The 17,450-nt window shown below is 41.2% G+C and overlaps 1 protein-coding gene across 1 annotated transcript; it reads right to left on the bottom strand.

Moving 5' to 3' along the window:
• Nucleotides 1–3,988: 3,988 nt before the first annotated feature.
• LOC109480002 (cartilage intermediate layer protein 1-like) lies at nucleotides 3,989–16,893 on the bottom strand. The gene is given in 12 exon segments (XM_019782109.1): nucleotides 3,989–4,940; nucleotides 4,943–6,814; nucleotides 7,148–7,305; nucleotides 7,831–7,939; nucleotides 8,333–8,641; nucleotides 8,993–9,169; nucleotides 9,490–9,603; nucleotides 9,799–9,918; nucleotides 10,061–10,240; nucleotides 10,674–10,877; nucleotides 11,097–11,170; nucleotides 16,842–16,893. Coding segments are annotated over 12 exon segments (3,813 nt in total). The 5' UTR covers nucleotides 16,847–16,893; the 3' UTR covers nucleotides 3,989–4,449.
• Nucleotides 16,894–17,450: the final 557 nt, after the last annotated feature.

Genomic DNA, 17,450 nt, shown 5'->3' with positions numbered 1-17,450 from the left:
GACCCGATATTGGTCGATTGCCGACATGTAGATAACCAGGCACATATATGTACATGTAGCTAATGAAGTGAATATTCCAATTCGTACATATAATAAAAATAAATTAAATTGATAATACCCTAATTTACATAATATACAATTCGTCGCCTAGGTGTATTTTTTACACCTTTCTTGTTATGTACTTTGTTGTAATTGTGGCTGTGGAATTGTTGAAACATGACATTGTTGTTGGCTGTAACCCGTAAAAACTATTCAAGTTCAGAATCTAAGAACTACTATCTATGGAGGCAAAATGGACGTACTGCACATTTGTACTTAAACAATTCAAATATTGCGTTCTGTAGGTACTGTAGTTCTGTAATACTGTGATGACCTATGAATAAGATATGTGAACAAAGCAAAATAGAGTTTACTCGTACTTAGAGAAACGTTGAAATACTTGTCATTGTTTAAAGAAAACAACATAGCTTTCAAGAATTCATGGGTACTGTATTATATATAAGAGAACACACTCGCTATTGTATTTTCTTCGATAGCTCTACTATGGACACATACACCATCGGAAGAGGGCTTCTAACGTCAATATCAGAGATGGTGTATCCACACTTCTGGTACAGGCTGAGAGCTTTTTGATGAAATTCGGTGGTGCTCATGAACATTTCCTGGACTCCGTCGGACTTGCAAAAATCTTCAAAATGTTTCACGAGTCGCCTGGCGAGTCCCTTGCGTCTGTGGGGAGGTAGGACACACATCCGGGTGAGCTCGGCTCTGGTGTCGCTGGCTCTGTTCAAAGCAACCGTTCCCACTATCGTCTCCCCCTCGACTGCAACCCAAAACCTGCTCCCAGTCTTGTCATACCAAGTGAAGATGTCCTGCAGTTCCTGCCGGTTCCGCTTGAGGTGTAGCTGATAGATCTTCCACAGGAATCCCCAACATGACAGGAGGGCAGCAAGTAGAGCTAACACAACGGACAGAGATACAGACCCCGTCATCGTGTAGAATAGAACCAGAAAACTCACTACCAAAACGCCGCCTACCGGTTTGATCATGAACTGCAAGGCTAATGGAAAGTTGACTTGTTCTTGGAAGAGGTTGGAGAGAACCATCTCGGTGACGTGTTTTGCTTCGTCCCGTCGAAGGTCTCTGATGATCACCCCGCTGTTTTCCATTCTGAGAAGCGTTGAAACATGAAATGCTTAAACTTCACCTGTAGGAATGAATATCAAATAAAACGATGATGACCAGATGAAGCCAAAATATGGTGGCAATAGCTTTACCTATCATGTGTCTAATCAAGACAAATATTACGAAACAACAAATTAAAACCAACGTTTATGATGTAAAATGTCTCTGTACATGTATTTTTCGGAAAGATACATTTGTTTGAAGCATTTTTTTGTGTTTCTGTTCTATTATGGCATATGGTACGTGTCGACAGTGTGAAAATTGTTACGTTGGTCAATGTCTAAAATACTTTCACACTCGGTTCAGACCACAAGCGTAGGCTATATATATGTAAGCATATGTATATACATACGCCAACTTGACATACCAGTAATGGCCATACCGTCAGAATTCAGTTAGAAACACAATAAAGGAAACACAAGGGTTCAAATCACCGAGGGACTAGTAGTTGGCTTATTTACGTCCGCATTCACACGTGCAGTGAAACATATTTCGAGTGAGTACAAAGTCCACTACGACAGTTCTACTCGGACACCCAATACTAAGACTTCGCTGACACGACTGGGGCATAATGGCAAGCAATGTTTAGTATCTATTTATTGCTTGTCGATGCAAATAAAGGTACCACAATTTACGTTTTCATTTAACTGCTTTGAATAAAACACTGTCGTGGTTACGCGGCGTTACGCCCCCCTCCCCATTTGTGAACGGTGTCTTGTACAAAAGAAATATATGCAGAGTTTAATCTTTTCCACAAAGACACACGCTGTACATGTATGCTACCACGTAAACTCTTTCCAAGGAAATCAAAAAAGATGACATACCTGTGTCGTCTGCAAGCATATGCAGATATTTGTTCACGATGTATTCAAGTTGGGTGACGGGTGTGCAGGTGACCCAATATGACCTCTGACCTACGAACTCTGTTCTACAGTCTACCTGGTCACTTGGAAGGGGCCTATTAAATTAAAGAAACTTGTACCATGCGATAACCTGCGTAATCCAAGTATTTGTATCTTCCTCGTTTGTATAAGTTGATTTTTTTATTGTATAGTGTCTCTACATGATGTATACAACATCTAGGGTAACCACGCCCCACTCACTGTCAGGCCTATCACACATACTATGGCGTCCCGAACACTACAAAGTCGGCTGTGGTTAGAAGAAGAACAGGCCACTCTAATTTGACAGATAGAAAAATAGTTTTATTCAAAGACGAATCACCAAAATCAGTATACAATTGTGAAATAATTGATACATAAAGGTACATGGTGTACATTTTTAAAAGTTATCGTGGATTTTGAATTATAGACCTTTCAAGTCGAAACATTTGGACAATCGTCATTTGGCTAATCCTTTTTTTAAAGCAACGACGTCGACATTTGCTGCAGTAACAAAGTATGAAGAATCACAATGTGTTTGGAATACTATATACGTACACTTTATAGATCACATATTTTTCAATTGCAATTAGCAAAATTATTTTTTTATGTGACATAATGTCATAGATCCCTCCTTAACATTTTCAACTGTTTATCGTACTTCACTTCAAAATTTATGATTCGTTAGCAAATTCTGGGAAAATTGAAAGCATAAACAACCACGGTCATAATCAGAAAGGGTCCACGTAATGCAATAAGTATTTTTATTTTGGGGGCGTTTATGAAAAAGGGACAAAATCACTGAACTCTAGTTGTCATCCAGTTGATGAATAATGTAATGAATGAATCAATGAATATGAAATAATATGTAATTGTCTCGAACACTACATATTACAAAGCTATAACTAGTAACGTTACTGGTGCGAATTAAATGATAACCGAGTAACCCAGATAATTATAACACCATAATATCGAAAGGTAACTATGAATAATGAAAAATGCAAGATTTAAATAACACTCATAACACTTATTAATTAGCGCCTATACAAGACAGATCTTAAAGGCATCCAATGCGATTTCAGAGCAGCAAAACTTGAAATATTTTGAATAAGACAAATCACCTAAAAATCACCCAGGCAAGGGCTCTTCCAGTAAGCATTTTCCGTCAGAAATTTAGGGCTTTTTGTTCCACGAGGGTCAATATACATTGGGATAGTGTGGTTTCAACTTAGTATGTAGATAAATGACTAGAATACTGACTTTGATGAATCGGGTTTCCAATAAAAAAAACTTCATTGGATGCCTTTAAAATCCAACTGCTTCATGATTATACTATCGTAACTTAGTTAATAACCAATGACGTTTACCTACTAATATTATAATGCAAGATTTGTTCATGGCAAAAAAGATAAGCAGTTGAAAGTAAATATAAGCCATGTACGTAAGAACAGAATTCTGTCAGTAAGAGCGTTTTAAAGATGCCCACAGAAACGTTCATGTAAAATATCCTCATCTGCCACAGAGTGCTTTCCTTGACCACATTCTTCTCCGGAGTCACTTTTGCTTTTGATAAATTTACTATATTTTGCAGTTGTAGATGTAAGTGCGATAGTGCATGTACCATACCAAGTCGCTAGGGGGCCAAAATCTAATAATTTCTAGGTCTCATCAATACCTACCCATCTACCAAGAAAATCCATTTATAGTTTCTTGAGTAATCGTACTAAACCACATACATTGTTTAAACACACATACACACACGCCAAAGCACGCAAGGACACACACACACACACACACACACACACACACACACACACACACACACACACACACACACACACACACACGCAAATATACACAGACACACATACACACACACACACACATACAGAGCACAAACCCACACACAAGCGCCACCAAAACCATAAGGTAGCAAATTTAAGGTGTCATAGCATACTGATCATAACCCGCAGTCTCATAACATCTCTACACGTGCCCATACCAGTTAACAGTAATACACCAAAACTGGCATCACTCATCACCACATACAAAGCCTCTTCTAAGCTACTTGCAATGTCTGCAGAAACTGTTGGCTTTCACGGCTCTTTTTATAAACCTTTAAGTCAATCTGATGTAAATCTATGACAACGTTTCAAGCTAACTGCACTAAAGCTTATAGTGAACTAGCTGATAACGTTTAAGACTACGTTTTCTACACAAGAGGGGTTAAGCGAATGGAAACTAATCAGACCCCACCCGCCTGATTTTGTCATCTTGCAGTTAGCTGTTGATGCTATATTCAGGTGTAGCCCCGTTAAACAAAGCAGCTTTCGATACGTATGGCATCTTCAAGGACCTCAATGAGGAACGTCACTAACTAGTTTCATTGTATTATCCATGAACCCTGTGTGCTATCCTCCCCAGCCTCAGTAACGACACCGGGCCTCTCCGTGGTAAACTCGAAATCCCCACAGTTAAACCTGATGGCGTGGTACATGTTATAAACCAGCGGATTACCAGTCCCACCTGTGTCAGACCCACTGCGGCAATATTCTAAAGCCTCACCATAGCCCGTATATCCACTGCCTGTCTTTACGTAAGTTCCATAGTCCCTACCGAAGTCATTACCATTGGGGACGGTGAACTCAACCGTGTTCTCATTCCTGACAACGTCGCTTACCTCGAGCAGTAAGTCAGTATCTATCCCCGCTGTCATTGTGGACGTAAGCCGACTATCATGTTTGCAAATATTGTTCCTTGCAACAACAGTGATTCTGGTGTTGTCGTTTGCGCCGGGGTATGGAGGGCTAGTAGTGCCATCGGGTTGGCTCTCGAGAATTGGACCTGGGCATTTAAATTCAACACAGACAAACCTGATTTTGGATCATTAGGATTTGTCTTTGTTCTATCCTCTCTTATACCATAGATTACGCCAGTATTTGGCGCATAGACGCCCCCACCCCTACTTGTGATGCGAATTTCTGTATGTGCATATTCGGTGTCAAATTTTACAAACACTTTGATGAAGCAAACCCTTTTAAACTCATTTTCATTGGGATACCAGGACGTCACAGTGATCGGTTGACTGTACTGGTTTTGATCGAAGGTGTACGGTGGGAAAACGTACGGCTGGTAAACGGTGTTTACAAAGGCAAAGTGGTTGTCGGCTACGGTCGAACGACGGCATCTGTGGTAGCTATACCACCACCGGCGGCCGGTAATGTAATCGTCATACCTGTAAATGGGGCCATTACTATGATCTGGTCTAAACACATCAAAACTCAGAGTCTTCCCTTCGTCTTTTATCTCAATTCTATTGTAGAAATCAGCGCTAAAGCCTGTATACAGACTTTTGTCTACGGCCACGAAGTGCATGCTATCTTTCACGACATTAACTCTGGCACTGAAATCGTTGCCGGTGGGTTCGCACAATGCTTCTAAGCATATCCCGCCTCCATAATATGAAGATGTAAAACCCCTTTGATACACGCTCAAAGAGTTGCTCCGACTAAACCCACCCGTGTTGCTTGTTGTTATCACTGCAACGTCGGCATTGTTGACCACACCTGTAGGTACACCCGTGGCCTTGGAATACACAAAATTTGCAACACTCTGGTAGGCGCGGATCTTGACGTAGCAGCGCCTGTCATATGGCTCAATCTGATCAAAATTCCATGGCCTATCAGCAATGTACAGAAACTCCCCAATGATAAATGTTGACCTTTTCCTCCTCCTTGATGCTGTCCCCACCCTCAGATTCCCCGCCTCTTGCCACAGACCACTGTCTGTATCCAAACTCCAAATCTTCGCTCTCAAATTACCGTTTTCATCAACGTCATTAATATCGATTTGTGATTCAGAGGGATCGATGTGAACAGTAAGATTGGCTCCTAGTTCGAGACTGGCGCCTTCTTCAGTTTCAAAGTCCATCGTGAACATACCGAAAGTCTGCATCGTATTTTCTTGCCCCTCTACATCAACGGCTGTTAGCTCTCCCTGAATAGACTCAAAATCTTCCTCATTTCTGGGGTCAACAAACGAAACAGAGGCCTTTACCTCACCCTCAAACAAATTTCCATCCGACGTAAAGAAAGAATTCGCCGGAACGTCAATCTCAGCAAGAGGCTCAACCCCCTCCACTGTCCCCAGGTCTATAACACTTGTCTCTGTAGCCATTATTGTTACCGGGGGAGGTCTCAGCTTCAGAACTACATCAAAGTTTAACGTGTCACTACCTGTCAAGGAAAGCACTCTGGTACTGGTCACTAGGATCTTGAAATAATCTCGAAAGGTCAGAGAAATCTTACTAGCAGTTGTTTCTGTGGTAAATTCGAACATGCCTGTCTCACTGGTGTAGTCAACTACTTGACCGCCCATGATAACCGCACCATAGGTTAGCGGGACCTCGGTGCTAGCGTTATTGGTACGGTTCACACCGTACGCCCTTCCCTGGATTCGTTTGGTAAAGGTTTTGACACAACTTCCACACCCACACTCTGTTGTAACTGTAACGTTTAAACTATAACCAGAACAGTATACCGTGCGTGTCTCTGTGCTGGTAGGAACGCAGCAGAATCTCTTGGTGTCCACGCACATCCTGTCTGCTCCGCCCAGGTCTCCCACACAGTCGTCCCCGCCGCAGGAGCCGATGTCGTACCCGGTGCTGTTGGTGTCCTCCTGGACACAGTCATCCGGCAGGCTGATCAGGTTCTCTACAGGCTGCACGGGACAGGAGCTCAGGCTGTCCTCTGTAAGAAAACAATGAAGAATCGGGTCAACATTGTAAAACGCTAACATATATAAGTACAAGTGCAAAACCGAATTCTGACTTCTTCCCACTATTAGTGTTTTCAATAAAAACAAACTGTGGTCAGTATAAAAAAAAATCGGATAATGTGCGTTCTCTTCGTCAGGCTAGTAGATGTGGTATAAACATCTAAGACGCTTCCTAAGCACACCGAAGAAAAACCTCTCTATATATTACACATATGAGAGTGCAGGTAGGTGTATTCTCGCACTTTTCTACATTTTCAGCCATGATCACATAGAATAAAAGGCAGCAAGACTTTGATTAGACTCACCTTCCACCTCAAGTGTTGCCTCGTCTGAATACTTGGACCCGGCATCACTGTTGGCTCGGCATCGGTACACACCGGAATCGTCAACAGCCAGGTTCTCGATGGTGAGCGTGTCGTTGTACCCGTACACATCCTCGTCTAACACTAGTCCGTCTTTGAACCTGGGGATGGAAAACACAGAGGATAAAGAAAACAGTTATAAGTTATAATGTGATGATGATGAAGAAAGACTGAGTGCAGTGGCAGGACGCAGCAACAGAGCAGAACAGAGGCAGAACACAGTAGATGACACAGAGAGAGAGAGAGAGAGAGAGAGAGAGAGAGAGAGTGAGTGAGAGAGAGATTATGGTGATAGGTACAATACTGTTGTAGAGAATTGGTAGGCATAGCAAAAAGGACCTTGTAATAAATACCAAGTTCATTATACCATTACTTTTCAAAAGATAAGTTGGAGTACAAAGTTGGAGTAATGGTAATGAGTTCGTCTTTTGTTGCCTTTTTCTTTGACGTGGTCAAAAGCTAAGCTGGAGCTACTATAACTGCACACGAATGTGTGGACATGTGCGGATGCAAAACGATTAGATAATCTAGATCAGCTTAAGAGGCCACGTGCAGATATACAGCTACTTTAGATATCACCATAAACAGTATTGAAAAATTTTAATGACCGGTACCAGTGTACTAACCATTCATAAGAAGAGATCGGCGGCTTTCCGTGTGCATCACAGCAGAAAGTGACGTCCTGTCCGACCAGGCGTTTCTTCGACTGGGGATGTTCAGTTATTATCGGTGGCACTAAAGGTATAATAAAATCATTATGTAAGTTCATCTGTGTCGGTAGTTACATGCCTTAAGTTAAAACTATTGGTCCATCAAAAAGAAATGTTTTCACCTAAAGCTTTCGACCAGTCACTTTTGTGTTCTTCAATGGACTTTGTGTTGGAACAAAAGTTAAGACGTAAAATGTAAAGCGAATCAGCTCAAAACATTGCCTTCTTGGCGAAGGTAATAACTTATACTTTATTCAAACAATGGTGAACATGGCAGCAGTACATAAACAAAGAAAATTATGGACTGCTGAATTGTATTGACCTTACATGTACATCAAAATATAATGCGGACTGATCGAACAACTTTTTCAGGGGAATGGTTCACAAAACAATGGGCATTAAAACCCTTGATGCTTACCTAGAGCAGTCATGTTAACTCGCACATATGAGGTCGTTTCATCTTGTTCGGTGGATGTAGCGTGAGCTTCGAAGTACTCCACCCTCCTCACGATGATGTCTACGCCTTGTGCGCAGGCCCCAGTCAACGTGAAGTCCCCCAGGGCGTCGGTGTGCGTCACGACCTCAAGCGGGTTCTCGGCGAGGCGGATTTCAGCGTCACCGAGAGGAACACGTCTGGTGTCCGTCACATGGCCGGTCAGGACATGACCATCACAGGTGCAGCCACAGGCATCGTTCAACGTCCCCACCTCGCAGGTACGCGAGCAGTCTGTAAATAGAGGTCGTCTTCAGTGCGTATTGTTCTGAATGTTATTTTGATTACTACTACCATACATGGACGCACTTCGTACATTAAATTCTTCTTCTGGTAGATGACACCATGTACCGAAAGTCACTTTGCACTATCACTACATTTCAAGTTATACCCTATTTCGGCTGATTCTCTGACGACGTATATAAATGCTATCAAATAAACTCCAAACGACATCACATTGCAACATAGATGGGACAGCGTGAATGATTTTTTTAATACAACATGGATACTCTATCATTTGCGATGACAGTTGTATTGCAGAAAAAGCTAATTCGTGTAGTAACTATGGTACTTCAATAGCATTACCTGGACACTGCCATTCGTTACAAGGTCTGGTCTCTGATGGGTTCCCGACACAGTCTGCCCCTCCGATGGTCGGCGGAGGGTTGTCACAGGTCCTGGTCCTGGTCTGGACTCCGCCCCCACAAGAGACGCCACAGCTCCCCCAGGATAACCACGTGGCCCAGTTTCCGTCCTCGACAACTGCGTTAGAAGAAAAGAAAAGAAGCTAAGAGTGAGTAGAAACCGGAAAAGCCCCGACTCTTGAACAGCCAGCTTACGACACCAGCGTGCTAACTACTATTCCAAAAGGCCCAAGACCTGCTCAAATCTGCTTATCTAAATATTGTTACCTTTGATAAAAGACCATAAATCAAATCAGCTTCTTTGCGTTGATACACTTCGCGGCATACGAGAAGCTAATCATCTAGAATGATCAAATGATCAAATATGTGGTATATACAACAACATGAATTAGATCTAGCATCATGGCCTGTTAAAAATGGCATTTGAACCCAACTGACCTATTTCACAGTTATCTCCTGCAAACCCGTCCACACAGTCACAAGTATAACTGTTGACTCCATCCGTACAGTTGCCGCTATTGTTGCACGGATTAGGAGCACAATCATCAATGTCTAGGAAAACACAAAATTTAAGAGTTGGTGAGAAAACATCAACGCAGCAACACGCAATAGCTGTAACAATCAATGTTTAGTGTACATGATATTCACGGACAGCCATCTAACATGTTCAAAAATATGACCTTGAAAAATAATGTAATACCTGGATCTTGAAAAATGATCTAATACCTGGCCTCTTCATCAACTGACCTGTTTCACAGTTATCTCCAGTATACCCGTCCACACATGTACAGGTGTACCCGCTGTCGCCGGCCGTACATGTACCGCCATTTTCGCATGGATTAGAAGCACACTCATCAGCATCTGCGACTGAGAAAACAATTTGAACTTTGGTAAGAATATTATCAACACGATTATGTTAAACATTATCGAATTTCATATTACCAGTTTCAAAGATTTTACTGATCATGAATTAATTAATGATAAAAAAAGTAGCATTAGTCGTACGCACCACACATGAGGTCTTCTCCCTTCCATTTTCCATTCACACACGTCTTGTCGTTGTTCCCACCCTCCCTGGTATACCCGGGAGCGCATTGATAGGTGCAGGTGTCACCAGCCTCGTAGGGAGACGTGCAGTCAGGACCAACTGTGTTCGGTATAGTTGGCGGGGCATCTTCACAGGGCTTGCCTGAAGGTAAAAGGAAAAGAAACTAGAAAGGTAACATTTGTAAAGCAAATGCATAATGTTACCTTCGCACATGGTCTGCTCTGTTAATACTTACTCTAACAGATTCATTGTGTTCTTGAGAAAGGCACTTCAGAATTTTCTCACTAGACTCAGGTGAAAATCAGTACCTAGCTTCGTTAGGGACATGAGGGGCGTGCTCTTTGATGGGGATTAAAGCGGAGTTGTTGGGTTGGAGAAGAGTCACAATTCGAACCCACCACACTTATGTGGGTGATTCAAACCTTACTGTCTGGTTCAGGGGTTGACATCTCGAAAAGGTGCTAGATACCTGCTATGTCAATCATTCCCAAATTATGGTAAAGATTGATGAATAAAAGTATGAAATACCACTCCATAGACATATACATAATTTTATTGAATGTTGGTCACTCACATTTACACCGCAATCCGCGTCCTCCAGTCCACCACTTAGACCTGCCCTTGACCTTGCACACCCTCCGTGTACCTCCTACGTCCTTTACACACCCCATCCTGCATTGAAAGGTGCAGACGGTTCCATCTGGGTACCACCCGTCTGCGTTTGGGTCCTTGTCGCAATCCGATGTGACGTCGGCAAACTCCAGAGGCTTACACCTCTCTGTAAGACAGGCACAAGCGTATGTCTCCAGTACTTTAACTTCGTATAAGACAAAATTATGAACGAAAGGCACAAGGCAAAACATGGAATATTTGTGAAGAGAATCTCTGCAAATGGAGCTAGCAAATCGTTTACCATGTTGACAAATAATATCAACTGATACCCAGATAGTTGGCAAGTGGCATATTCTCGAATTCAAATATAATCCCCAGGACCTACTTCTAACTTTCCTCCCTCCAACAGCAGCCACATACAACACAATGACGAGACAAAACAGGAGGCTGATGGCGACCCTAAGACAGAAAAAAATGGCATTAGGTTGAATGTATACACCAAACTATGCTGAACTGCTGAATTCTTCTTATACCTATTTTGCTTTTGGCCAGAAAGTGACCTTGATCTCATCACCCCATTGAAACATGAAGTTCTACGTATACGGTCTGCTTATTTAACTTTCTATAAAAACTTGCAAACGCCCTCGGCCATTGTAATAGAGATTGGAGAATGGTAACAAATTATGTTCAGCCATACGCGTCTCTTTGCTAATGTGCTAAGACAGACCGGTCAAACAAGATACTTTCGGAATGACGTTACAGCTGTAAGTTGCGTACGTTGGATCTCACTTTGTAACACAGGACATGCATGTCCATGAATGTGCCAACAGATCAAAGGACAATTAATTCACTAAAAATGTTCATTAAAGGAGTACTAACCTCCAGGAGGAAGTTCAATTTTCCGATACAACATGCTGCAATGAATACATAACTAGCCGACTTTTTACATAATTTCGCTTGTACGAGTTGCGCGGCGCATGTTTGTAAAGTGATATTAATATCATTTTCCCCCATGCTGAACCACAATTGATACATCCGGGAACTCTGGCTTACGCAATACTCATACACTTCAGGTCAACATAAACATTTTTTGGCGAAAATGGTAGGAGACAAGCACACTAATAAGCTGATTATCAAGAAATTACTTGCTTTACTTTGCTTGACCTGTGGCTTGGATATTATGATACAGTATCAGGATGTCGAATACAGTAGGCGCCAGTTTCATCCTGCGTGTTTTGATTTTGTCAACTTATTTGCATGTAAGTATAACTTGAACAGATAATTAGATTACGCCACATATGAAAATGATAACTAGATTACGCCGTTTTTTTCATCGTCAATATTTGCGGCATAAATGAGGGGCGATAAGGACACCAAGAAGGGAATTGGTTGGTAAGATAACAAAGAATACAAAACGGTACGAATTTTTCTTATCGCCCCCGAAATGAGGTCTGTAACGTAACTTTTTGTTTAAAACATAGACATCAATAGGGTAGCGTGGTGTATTCTGGGATAGTTTTGAGGGTATTTGGAGAGTTTGTCCTGGATTCGATGCGTGTTAAGACTTGCGCGCAAAATTGGCATTTAATTGTATATTGTAAAATAATATGCATTTTTCACTTCCTAAAATTAATGCCTGTCGAAATATAGCACCTCCTTCTGGAGGTTAGTACTCCTTTAAGCTATCCAAATAGATATGATGGATACTGCAACTCACATCATGCAAATAAAATTATGTCTTATGCAGATAAACATGTAGTGTCGGATACCCTTGATTGTCTACGTGCTGTTTACCCCCACACCCTGTAATTAGTTATCTTCAGACGTGAGACCAAGTGTGAATAATAAGAAAATCCGAAGATGCACTTCGAAGTCTAACTACATTCTAAAAATGAGATTTCAGGCACCACGCGACCAACTCAGCGCGTCTTGAAGTGCATTATACTGTTGTTGCAGAACTACATTTTATACCATATACAACATGTATAACAAAAGAAACAGTCAGCGCGCCAAAATGTCTGACAGCGGGTCTCTGACCATTGTGTCAAACTTGTTGCCATCCCATACTTATTCCAATCAGCCGAAACATCGCAGCTGGCTGAATTTGGCCATCACCCGAACTATATGTACTTGTACCGGTTGGTAACGAGGCATAAGGGTCTAGGGGCCCAAGATATAACAATGGGTAGCCAAGGTCACATATTATTGGAATAGCTAGTGAACTATGTGAAGCTGGTTAGAACCGGTTGCCGGCTGGACATATCCTTCGGTTTCGGCAACGTTAAAAGTCAGAACAGAAATATGGTGCGCAAGAAAAGAATTGCACACATATCCGACAACCTAACGTCTTAAAGATATCTATTTCTCTGTCTCACCCAGCGGTGGAACTGCGTCCCATCCGCCTGAGCAAGCTCACCGTCCACTTTTCTCGCTACAAACTTACTTCTAGCTAACTAAATGTCGATCCCGCAAAATCTTATTTACAACCGACTGTTGTGCAAAACTGTCGTCTTAGACCACATTTCAATAAATTTCCCTCCGTACTTACCGCATGGTGGAGATTCTTTACGGTGCTACCAAGTTTCCCACCCGACTCCGACAGAACCGTGGATCAACTGCCGACAACTGTTAACGCACTTCGTTCTATCACGAAGCCAAGATAATTATGGATAGCCTCCAAAACAGGCTTCTGTTGGGATTTTAATGTCGACGCATTTTGTTTGATAACAGCCTGTTTTTGTCACTGTCGTGTTTTGATGTCTCTAAATCTAAAATATGTACAGTAGAAATAAGAATTTATCGAGTTTTCAGCAAAAGTCAGCAGTAAGAAACGGCATTTCGAAGCCTGCTAAGTTGACTACCAAGTTTCCCACCCGTCTTCGACTGCCGACAATTATCGACGTACTTTGCTCTATCACGAAGCCGAAGTAATTAGATAATTATGGATAGCCTCTAAAACAGGCTTCTGTTGGGATATTTTATGTCGTCGTCTTCTGCCTGATAACGTCTCATTTTTGACACTACTGTGTTCTTATGGCTCTGTTAATGGATCATAATTTATAAGTACATCAAAAACAAAAAACAATGTGTTTTCAGTGAAAGATAATATACTATAAAGGCCCTGCAAAGTCTGCCAAGTCGACTGTCGAAGGACCTTAGGGCACTCATGGAATAGTTCGTTGCACCTGACGATGATGTCTTTTGACATCAAACAAAAGATAATGATAACATCAGATATTAACTTTTAACTTCCAGTTTGTTTGTCGCAAACAATACACTTTTCAGATTTACGGAACTTTGAAATGAGAACTTGTCATTCAACTGAATAAAAACGCCGTTATTTACGTGCAGTATAATTCAAGTAACTTGTGTTGGTGTGAATGAACCTCACCACAAAAACAGTACGCGAGTAACCTGACCAAGGTGACCCCTGCCCTTCGGCGCCGCCCGAAAAAGAATCTGTTTCTGTCTGGCCTTGCCCTGTCTTGTCTTGTCTTGTCCTGTCTTGACATGAAATATGTGAAATACGTCATCAACTAGCTAATGGCTCGTAAACCTTCAATTTTTCCAGCTAACCATTTTCTACCTGGAGACCATGACATGTAAACAACAGTCTTAAAAAAGTATATCGAGATCCATTTTATATGTTTGCTTCATGACCAGAGAAAGAGAAATTGTTCTACACGCTCGATTTCATGAAATGATTGCAGACCATGATGAGTAGAAGAGTCATCTCGTATGTTGTGTATCAACTACAATCGAAACAAGAGTTCCGAGATCTCATACCTCCATGAAATATGGACTTGCTTTGTCCTCATTAATTATGCAAATAACATCTACATTAACATAATACATGCATAGCGATGCAAACCTTTAAGTAACTTACACATGTTACGAGGTATAAAATTCCCATCATTCAGCAATAAGGATTCACAGAATTTTCACATTTATTATGCATATTAGGTCATCATTTGCATAATTGGTATCTGTTGATGTTCCGCCTGCCACAGATTAAATAGATTACATGTATAGCAGTACCATTATATGAAAAACTGTAATTATAGAATTTCCTTATTAATTATGGAAATTAAGTCCTAATTTGCATAATTTGCATTTAATCATGTACAACTGTCTCTCAGGTACCTACACACCAAAAATGATGAAAATACGTTGTTCCAATCTGGACTTATTGGCTTTAAAAGTTTTTACCAGAAACTAACCTGCAGTTCCAGAACAAGCTGCTAGGGGGCCAAACTTGCGCCACTTATTCCTGACAGGATAAGCTATCTGTCAACCAAAAAGTCAAGACCATAGCTTGTTCAGGACAAAGATACAAAAACCGGAAGTTCTGCTGCAGTACCAAGGTCATCCACCAGGAGGCCCATACTTGACCTTGACCTTTGTCTTTCCAAGACTTACCATCATACCAAATATCATCACAATCCATAAAGGCGTTCTGAAGTTATGCTGACTACAAAGTTGCGGAAACACAGACAGACACACAGACACACAGACAGACAGACACACAGACAGACACGCCAAAAACAATACCTCCATTTTTCATGGAGGTAAATATTATATATAAGTCCTGTATTCGGTCATCCCTCCACAGTGTGTGTGTGTGGGGGGGGCGTTTTTTTTGCATCATAGTCCCACAGCACGACTCCTATTTGACATATGACTATCTTCATGGCTTTGTATCCCCACCTTGAAATAGCGTCCTGCCAAGGTCACCTGGCTGTGAACTTAACCTGACATTCAGAGAGGGGTGTTTACCCTAGATGTTGTATACATCATGTAGAGACACTATACAGTGAAAAATCAACTTATACAAACGAGGAAGATACAAATACTTGGATTACGCAGGTTGTCGCATGGCACAAGTTTCTTTAATTTAATAGGCCCCTTCCAAGTACCAGGTAGACTGTAGAACAGAGTTCGTAGGTCAGAGGTCATATTGGGTCACCTGAACCACCTAACCAACTTGAACAAATCTACATGTGCTTGTAGACGATACAGGTATTTCATCTTTCGTGCTTTCCTTGGAAACAGTTTGCGTGGTAGCATACATGTACATTGTGTTTTCAGAACCGGTTGCCGGATGGACATATCCTTCGGTTTCGGCAACGTTAAATGTCAGAACAGATATATGTGCGCTAGATAGGAATTGCACACATATCCGACAACCTAACGTTTTAAGATATCTATTTCTCTGTCGCACTCAGCGGTGTAACTGCGTCCCAGCCGCCTGAGCAAGGTCACCGTCCACTTTTCTCGCCAAAAAAAAAAAACTTAGAATTCTCACGGCGGTCAGTCACTACGGTATTCTTTCCCATTGCTAGGGGGTTTGAAAACGTATCGGGTTACAAGACGCAAGTTTGGCCTGTTTTGGACTACCCTTAAAACACTTGAAAATAAATTTAAATAAATAGTATTGAAAGGTAAATTCCGCCAAAATAAAATGAAATTATCGTCTTTACATAGGTTTAATGTTAGTTGTTTACGTTAAATTACTAATTTTTAAAAATCTCGCTCAGAAAGACGTTTTTTTTTCGGGATTTGGAGCGCCAGTCCGAGTCATGTTTTAGGCAAACACCATTTAAGATTGGCTACGTATGTTATCCAAAATCCCCGATTTTTATATTTTTTGATGACTAGGAATAAGATCAAAAATCGTGTCTTAGGAATTTTTAGGAAATGACCAGAGAAAGAGAAATTGTTCTACACGCTCGATTTCATGAGATGATTGCAGACCATGATTTCTGATTTTAAGTATAGTTTTTGTCGACATAAATGTGAAAAAAACATCATTTGTTGACATTCAATTGCTCATAATTCAAAATCAAGGTCATTTTTCGAAAATCCCTAAGACACGATTCTGGACAAACCCATTACGGTCATTTTGAGCCGTCAATGAGATATTTTGGACTCTTCATGCTTCCAATAAACGAGTTTTGGACGCATGTCCCACTTCCTGATAGAGCCAGAACACCACCGCCAATAAATTTTCTTGTCAACAACTAAATGACGAAATATCCGACAGAAATTCTTCACAACTGACAGTTTGATGAAAGATATGTAAAACTGTCATCTGGAACCACATTCGCAATGAATATCCATTCGTACTCACCGCATGGTGGCGATTCTTTACGGTGCTACCAAGTTTCCCACCCGACTCCGACAGAACCGTGGATCAACTGCCGACAACTGTTAACGCACTTTGTTCTATCACGAAGCCAAGATAATTACGGATAGCCTCCAAAACAGGCTTCTGTTGGGATTTTAATATCGACGCATTTTGTTTGATAACAGCCTGTTTTTGTCACTGTCGTGTTTTGATGTCTCTAAATCTAAAATATGTACAGTAGAAATAAGAATTTATCGAGTTTTCAGCAAAAGTCAGCAGTCAGAAAACGCATTTCGAAGCCTGCTAAGTTGACTACCAAGTTTCCCACCCGTCTTCGACTGCCGACAATTATCGACGCACTTTGCTCTATCACGAAGCCGAAGTAATTACATAATTATATGGATAGCCTCTAAAACAGGCTTCTGTTGGGATATTTTATGTCGTCGTCTTCTGCCTGATAACGTCTCATTTTTGACACTACTGTGTTCTTATGGCTGTGTTAATGGATCATAATTAATAAGTACATCAAAAATAAAAACACAATGTGTTTTCAGTGAAAGATAATATTCTATAAAGGCCCTGCAAAGTCTGCCAAGTCGACTGCCAAAGGAC

This window comes from Branchiostoma belcheri, unplaced genomic scaffold, assembly GCF_001625305.1.
Source record: "Branchiostoma belcheri isolate BF01 breed outbred unplaced genomic scaffold, Haploidv18h27 scaffold5, whole genome shotgun sequence".
NCBI classification, from domain to species: domain Eukaryota; kingdom Metazoa; phylum Chordata; class Leptocardii; order Amphioxiformes; family Branchiostomatidae; genus Branchiostoma; species Branchiostoma belcheri.
The sequence above is the reverse complement of the archived record's forward strand: the minus strand, read 5'-3'. Positions and strand labels throughout refer to the sequence as shown.